We start from the raw sequence: 8,258 nt of genomic DNA on the forward strand, positions 1-8,258 counted from the left end.
CAAACAAATCAAGAAATGAATCACCGATCTGTTTGGTACATTTATTTATACCTGTTGTTTAGAAAAGTTCAAAATTTTAGGCTTAAACGAGTTGTCCGAGGAAGACACTCAACATGTAACCAATGCTAGACAAAAAAGAAGAAAATATATTTGACAAAATTCACAAAAACAATTTCACACAAAGGAGAACACACAACTAGTGTGATACACATTTCATAATGAATGGTCATTCATTTAGCGACATTAATTTCATGCTAACACATTCATTGTAGTAATCGGAACATTAGCTCATCAAACAATATATATTCAATGAAGGAGACACGTTCTAGGTGAACCATGGAAGAATGCAGACAAATTAATCAAACAACCAGTTGAGACAAGAAAACAATTATGTGTTCTCTGCGTATTCCTCCAATGATGCCGACGCGTTTCGAGACCGTGCAACAAGTTAACGGACTCTCATCAGGGCTCATTCAATGTGGATCTGAAAATGGTTCCGGAGGCCTGATCTCGAGGATCTGAATGTGACAACACTTGTGGCGGGACCTTGTTATCTAGGACAGTACCGGGAAAAACTCCCTGTCCCCTTCTTATTTCCACAGTCCCGTCATTCCTTCTTTAGACCTGGACACTCAGCATTTTGTCAGTGGTCTCAGGTGGATGGGCTTGCTGATCGTTCTTCGCTTCAGTTTCCGTGGATCCAGCCCAATCAATGATACTTCTTACGTTACGGTGAAGCCGGTAATAGCAAAATGGCACTGCATCGAACTAGCAAGTCTGACAACGGAGCGCCTACTGAGTTGGCTGCAGACCACGCAATTGGAGTGCAGTGCCATTTTGCTATTACCGGCTTCACCGTAACGTAAGAAGTGTCCAGGTCTAAAGACTAAGTCTAAGTCTAACTTGTTGCACGGTCTCGAAACGCGTCGGCATCATTGGAGGAATACGCAGAGAACACATAATTGTTTTCTTGTCTCAACTGGTTGTTTGATTAATTTGTCTGCATTCTTCCATGGTTCACCTAGAACGTGTCTCCTTCATTGAATATATATTGTTTGATGAGCTAATGTTCCGATTACTACAATGAATGTGTTAGCATGAAATTAATGTCGCTAAATGAATGACCATTCATTATGAAATGTGTATCACACTAGTTGTGTGTTCTCCTTTGTGTGAAATTGTTTTTGTGAATTTTGTCAAATATATTTTCTTCTTTTTTGTCTAGCATTGGTTACATGTTGAGTGTCTTCCTCGGACAACTCGTTTAAGCCTAAAATTTTGAACTTTTCTAAACAACAGGTATAAATAAATGTACCAAACAGATCGGTGATTCATTTCTTGATTTGTTTGCTCGAAGTAAAGAGCACTGAATAGTAGTGGGGGTGGCACTTCTTTTAGAATGTTGGCATTCTCCTGCCTTAGCGGTTTAGTGCCTGCAGCCTGTTTCTGGGTCACCTGAATGGGTGTAGTTGGCAGTTATACTTTGTGTATTCCCACAGATAGCCACTCACAATAGAGAGATTAGGTGTGACTGGATGGGTCATGGCTGCTAGAATGCAAGGGAGGAGTTCTGCACAGCTCCACTTACACCTGGATAGGCTGTGTCCTGCCGTCACACACAAAATTACATACCCCCTATAGTTATTCTGGAGCCAGGGCAGGGGAGGCAGGAAACCTGTGCACTTCAAAGGTGAACCTATAGAAGCTTCTCCCACTTCATAGAAGGCACTAGGTGTAAATGTTGGATCTCAGACATCATCTTAAGTACACTTCTGGACCTGTGGACTCTCCAAGGAAGAAGAGCTGCTGTGCTGCTAAAAGGACTGCCACTCTGCTGGGCTGCTGCTCTGAAGGACTGCTGGCCGGCTGTGCTGTTCTCTTGCGTGCTGTTCTATTATGTTATGTTATGTTATGTTATAATGGCTTTTGTAGAGCGCACGGCTACTCAAAAAGAGTGTCCCGGCGCTTTTGGAAAGGAGGGCTGCAGTATACTAACATAACACATTAAAAGAAAAAATATCACAGACAAAAAGAACACAACAAGCAAAAAGGCCTACTGGGTAAACAACCCGGTTTTGAGGCCTTTTCTAAAAGCAAGTAAGCTGGTGGCTCCCCGAAGTATAAGAGGCAGAGAGTTCCACAGCTGTGGCGCCAGTAGTCCAAAGGAGCGACCTCCCAGGCGCGCTCTCTTCACTCGTGGGACAGTCGCCAAAAACAGGGATTCTGACCTCAGAGAACGAGCCGGACGGTAGAAGGCAAGTCTCTTTTGGAGGTACTTTGCTCCCGTCGCATGGAGGGCCTTGTATGTCAGGGTCAAAGCCTTAAAGGCAATCCGCTTGCGGATTGGGAGCCAATGCGGGGTCTGCAGCAAGCCCGCTGCACTAGCGCGTCTGTTCAAGCCAAAAATCGCTCTCGCCGCGGCATTCTGCACAACTTGGAGCCGCTGTAGCAGGTACTCTGGCAGGCCCAGGTACAAAACGTTTGAGTAATCTAGCCTAGAGCCTATCAGGGCCTGCACAGTCAGCTTCCTGTGCTCCTCCGATAAGAGGGGCAGAAACCTCCGCAGCATCCTAAGGAGGCCGAAGCAGGTGCCCGACACCCCCAGGATCTGGGACTTCATTGCCTCGGTCATAAGGACTGGACCTGCATCTGTTGAACCCAAGAACCCAGAGTGACTCGAAATGCTAGTTAGCCGGCCTCCTGACTAGATTCTCAGGGACAGAAGGTTCCAACAACCTTCAATCCTGCTCCTGGACTCTGCCATCTGTGAGTCCTACCCTGCCAAGTGGTACCACCTAGTCCCAGACTCTTGGAAGTGGGCAGAACTGAGGGAGGCCCTCTGCTGTACGGGGCAATCCCTAGCAGAGCTGAAGTGTTGCCTGTGCTTCATGGACTTCCCCGACACAAGGGCTTTGCATCACCAGTTGCATCCCCTCCAAACCGTCGAAACAGGACTCTGCTTCTGCATGTAGAGTGGTGGGAGGACTCTCCATCTGCATGTAGAGTGAAGGAAGGAGTAGCACCTGGGTCTGAATAGGGCTGTGCCTGCCTGCCACAATGCTGGCTTCACCTCCTGCGGTGCGTCTGATGGGTCTAGCCCACACTCACAAAGGAAGAAGAGGTGCACTGACAGAGTGCACTCAGAACTGGTTTAGATTGGGTCCAGGACCCCTCACACAAGAAGAACAGAGACTTTTGGGGTATAAAAGTAGGACTGAAGCCCCAGTAAAAATAGATTAGGAAACTTTGTGATCAAGAAGGAATCGTGCTGAGTGTCTGCGAGCTGACCTGCAGTTGCTGAGATTCCTGAGGAAGAGGACCAAGGGACTGTCTGCTGTATGCTGTGTCCCCCTAACTTGAAGAGGAGCTGTGCTGTTTGCTTTGGCCCTCTGAAGCCTTCGTATCTCCAAGGGCCTGAGAAGAGCCGGGAACTCGGGGATACAAAAGTTCTCGAGCACCCACCCTTCCAGCTGCTGTGTGGGTCTCTGCGCTATGCCTTCGTGAAGCTGCCCCCTGTGAAATCTGTCTCGGTGTGCTCATCCGCACACAGCCGGGTCGTAAGTTTGTGAGGCTTATACCTAATCAATATACTTTTTGCCAATTTTATTATCCTTTGCTGGATGCGACTTCATGATTTTCTTAAGCCCACAATGCTAGTTATCTTAATTTAGACCACGCCCTACTCTGATAGGCCACACCCCTTTAAGAAATTTGCCACATCCCTTTTAGAGCACCACCAGTTTTATTTTCCCACTTAAAGCCCTGGGGCATTATGATATCCAGAAGAAGAAGTGTGAGGTTTTAAAGAACAGTTCTGAAATCACTTTTTGGAAGAAATGCTTTGACTTTCCTTAGCTTTAGAAGAGAGCTGGTACCAGGCCGGTTTTGTTTTTTTGCCTTTGTGTTCCTTGAGGGTGAGGTTTTGTGTTCTGGCAGGATCCCACTGACTTGGCATTTGATTTAAGTTAGGGTTCAAAGCCATCAATTTTCATCTCATTGAGCCATGTTTGCACTTTTATCTTGTTAATTGTTCTTGGCAAATAACAGGAATTCTGTCTTGGTTGAATTGAGCTTCGGTGGGCGATCTGTGCTTGTGGCGTTGGATGTCTAAAGTAGAGGGGCTGTCAGGTAGATTTGTGCATCATCGCCATATTGGTGAATCTTAAAGATGTTATCTTTGAGTAGCAGCCCCATATATAGGTGGAAGATTAGAGGAAACAGTATGGAGACCTGGAAGACTCCACCGGTGATAGGGATCGTTTGTGACCTGGACTTGCTCATGTGAATAAACTGGTGCTGGTTGGAAAGGTTGGAGGAGAACCAATAAAGGACATTGCCAGTGAGCCGCATTCGAGACTCTAGGGTGCTCATGAGGTTGGAATGGTTCACTGTTGAAAGCAGCTGAGAGGTCCAGCAATATCAGGAGCCCAAGGTTAAAATGTTAGTACACACCAATTTTGGAATCAGCATATTGCAGAAAGAAGCTGTAGTACCAGCCCAAAACTACAATGGTCCAGCCTAACACAGTACATCCCTTCCATTGTCTCGGTAGTTCGACACTTCGGGCTAATATGGAGGGAAGCTGAAAGAATGGTAATCTGTAGACTCCAAAAGCTTAAAGAGTCCATAGGTGCAGGAAAGTAACATTCACTCTGAGCATTGTGAAAATCAGTGTTCCATGTTCTGTTAATAATTGTGTGTAATAAGAAGATTTTGTCTTGCAGGTCATGATTCATTATCATAAACATCCAATAGGTTTTACTACAAAGTACACAATTATACTAAAAACCTCTTTTTCTTTTCAACTCTTTCTTATGTAGTTCATTGTAAAGAACTCCGTTGAAGAAAATATGATCAAAATCCAGAACAAGAAAAGAGAACTTGCAGCAGGAGCGTTTGGGGCAAAAAAGACAAATTCCAGTGAAAGAAAACAAGCCAGAATTGATGAAATTAAGACTTTAATGGACATCTAACTGTTGGGATTTTATGAAGCACTGCATCAGTGTTTGGGTTCACTAAAATAACTCAGGGTTTCAGTTTGGTTACTGCTGTTAATATCTTTGTGGTCAGTGGCTTATCTTTGATAAGGATGTATTCGATATTGATTTGACCACAATTTACTGATGTCCTATCTTGAAATCCATAAAATGAATCCACAATAGAATCCATGTTAAGGATAAGCATGTGTTGTTTTTGGAAAACATTTTTAAAGTGCATAATTTAAAAACTATTTTCCATTCATTTTTTGACAGTGCATATTTATTGCAAAGTATTTTCCCATTCTGTGCTAAGAAATATATTTTTAGCTACATTTATTCAAGAGGTGCCAAAACATTTTGAAGTATTTCCAATAGCTGGTTCTCTAAAACCTGTCAAACTATACATTTTATTTTAGTTGTAAATATTTTTTTTTATTAAATGGGAGATTTGCGGCATTTTACTGATTTTGTCACTGAAGAGTTTCACTCTAGACAGTACCACTTTTGATAAAGTTGAACATATATATTTGCTAGTCCATGCTGTTTTAAATGTTTTTGTATGGTTTCCTGGTATTAAGACTAGTACTGCAGTTAGAGCTTGTAGGTCGGATTCTTCTGAGATATGTTGCCAAGATGCTGCATGGCACTGCAAACACCCACATATTCTTTTAAAATGTTGCATTGGATGCTTATCTTTGAGTAAAAAAAGACGCATCATAATTTCATAATTCTGGACCACTGTAATTATTTTTCAATCACTTTGTATTAACTGTATTGTAAGAATCCATCCCTTGACTCTGTTTACAGAACTCTTTAATTTTTTCCTCAAATTGTCACTTGTAACAGGTACTTTCCTCTGCAGATAATTCATTAGTGAGCTGCCTCTACGCCAGGTTGGACAAAAAGACATTTTTCTGATAGAACCTTCTAACTGTGGAATCCCTAACCTTTGAATACTCCCTCAGGCATCACATTGGATCCGGGAAATCTGCAGCAGCACCCCTGCGCACCGGCATGTGGTGCCGGTGGCTCCACATTGACATCAGTCGGCCCTAGATGTGACGTACGCAGGCCTATATAGGCGCCACCCATGCATGCTGATATTCATTCCTTTCATTCTGCTCCAACAGTTGTGGACCCAGAGCTACCCCTCGTCTCTTTAACAATTTCTTCTTAAGAAAATTCTGTGTGCAAGGGAACCTAGGCTACCCCCCAAATCTACAGGGTTTAAACTCTGTTGGGAATATCGCAAACAGATGTATGTCAATGGATTGGAGTGGTGTGAGTGGTACGTGTCTAACATCACATTACTGTACTGATACCCAGGGAGCCATATTAAGTGGGGATTATCCCGCCCAGTCTCTCTCCCTTCTTGCCCCGATTATGAATTGCTGCCGGGAGAATGTTTTACGCTCTATCTGGGGCCGCCATTGCAGCTGTTAAGTGCACCACCATTCACATTTACCTTACATGTCTAGGTTACCAGCTACCAATTTTTACATCCTATAGGTGCATCCAACCTTATAACGCTGGCCTCACGGGAGCATGCTGCGGGGCCCATTCTTAATCCCCTTAGGGTAAGAACATGACTAATGCTGCATGCCTGCTGTTGTTTCCTAAGGACGGGTTGTTATCTTGAAAGCTTCGGCTATATACCACAGTTTTTTCTTAAACACACAATGGAAACTCTCCAATTGTGATATTTGGGTGGTGTATGACATAGAAGGGACGTTGCACCCAAATTCCTGGTTCAATTGCTTTTCCCTTCCACACTACCCCCTTCACCTCTCACAGTGTGGAGCTTGTGTCACAAGAGTCACGCTGCACGATTTGAGCATTGAGTCACTATGTTGTATTTGACTTGATTTGTTCTTTCTGTTTTTATATTTTGTTCCCCTACCTCTAGGTCGCCTAAATAGAGCAGGACCCCTTGGCCCTCTTGTCCTCCGACCCAGCGAGGTTGTATTTGCTTTCTTCATAGAGATTGAGCATTGAGCCCACATTTGTTTTTGTGTAGTACTTTTTTTGAGGTCCTGACGAATCGCCTTTCGGCGAGAAACATGTTGACCACACTAGGGGGTAGAGTTATTGTTCTGTATACTTTTACGGTCTCTAAACTCCCCTCCCACCCCTTTTAACTAAGGAATCAGCCACGTTATTAAAGTTGGAAGTGGACTGATTACCTTTTTTATTACTTTCACTCACTATTGCACTGACTACACCTTTCTTCATCCTCACCCACACCCACCATCGGCAAGGAACAAAAGAACCCCGTCAAAAGAGTACCTTTGGGGACTCCGTCAGACATTGCAGCGCCGGTCTGACGAGGGGCAGTGAGCCGATGATGACACCGGACACCCTCTAGTAAGGGTGTGTTTCACGCCTATTACTTTGGGTGTGTGAGGCTCTCTATGTTCCGACTAGGGAACCCTTCCTTCGCAGCCCCGGTATTTACAATACCAACTCCTTGCTCCACACTGTTACACGCTCCCTGGGGAACTTTGTACTCTGCTGTTAGCTCCATTTTTCTGATAGAACCTTCTAACTGTGGAATCCCTAACCTTTGAATACTCCCTCAGGCATCACATTGGATCCGGGAAATCTGCAGCAGCACCCCTGCGCACCGGCATGTGGTCCCGGTGGCTCCACATTGACATCAGTCGGCCCTAGATGTGACGTACGCAGGCCTATATAGGCGCCACCCATGCATGCTGATATTCATTCTTTTCATTCTGCTCCAACAGTTGTGGACCCAGAGCTACCCCTCGTCTCTTTAACAATTTCTTCTTAAGAAAATTCTGTGTGCAAGGGAACCTAGGCTACCCCCCAAATCTACAGGGTTTAAACTCTGTTGGGAATATCGCAAACAGATGTCTATGACTAAGCCACACATAGTTGCTTGTGGAGCCTAAGGTTGGACCACAAATCCAAGGCCTGCAGTAATTGTGACTCCCAGGGCCTTTCATGGAAGACAGTAACATCTTTGCTATGGTTATGCTAAGGACGGAGGAGGTTATTGATCTTCAACTTCACAATCCGGAAGTTAGAAGAAATGTCTGACAGCGGTGTTGTAGCTTGGCTAGTAGAGATCTGAGGTTTTACTCCCATTCAATGAGGCCATTACTGGTATGCTGTTGGGTACCTGGGCCAAACTCTGCTAATGCCCACCTGTGCATTGCCAGATGGCCCAAGCAATCACCTTGCTCCGGCTGACTCAACTGTCCTCAACCAGCACTTCACCCCAGAGAGCCTTATGGTGCAGGATTTGGACAGCAGAGT

At 44.6% G+C, this 8,258-nt stretch overlaps 1 protein-coding gene across 3 annotated transcripts in view; it reads left to right on the forward strand.

Annotated features, from left to right (window-relative positions):
- The window catches only part of HLTF (helicase like transcription factor), a 416,132-nt gene extending 410,425 nt beyond the window's left edge, over positions 1–5,707 (forward strand). For all 3 annotated transcript variants that reach the window (XM_086944107.1, XM_086944108.1, XM_086944109.1), the window contains one exon: positions 4,821–5,707. In XM_086944107.1, the coding sequence (XP_086800233.1) occupies positions 4,821–4,973 (153 nt within the window). In that variant the 3' untranslated portion in view covers positions 4,974–5,707. The remainder of the gene's footprint in view (positions 1–4,820) is intronic.
- Positions 5,708–8,258: the final 2,551 nt, after the last annotated feature.

The sequence above is a fragment of the Lissotriton vulgaris genome, chromosome 11, assembly GCF_964263255.1.
Source record: "Lissotriton vulgaris chromosome 11, aLisVul1.2, whole genome shotgun sequence".
NCBI lineage: Eukaryota > Metazoa > Chordata > Amphibia > Caudata > Salamandridae > Lissotriton > Lissotriton vulgaris.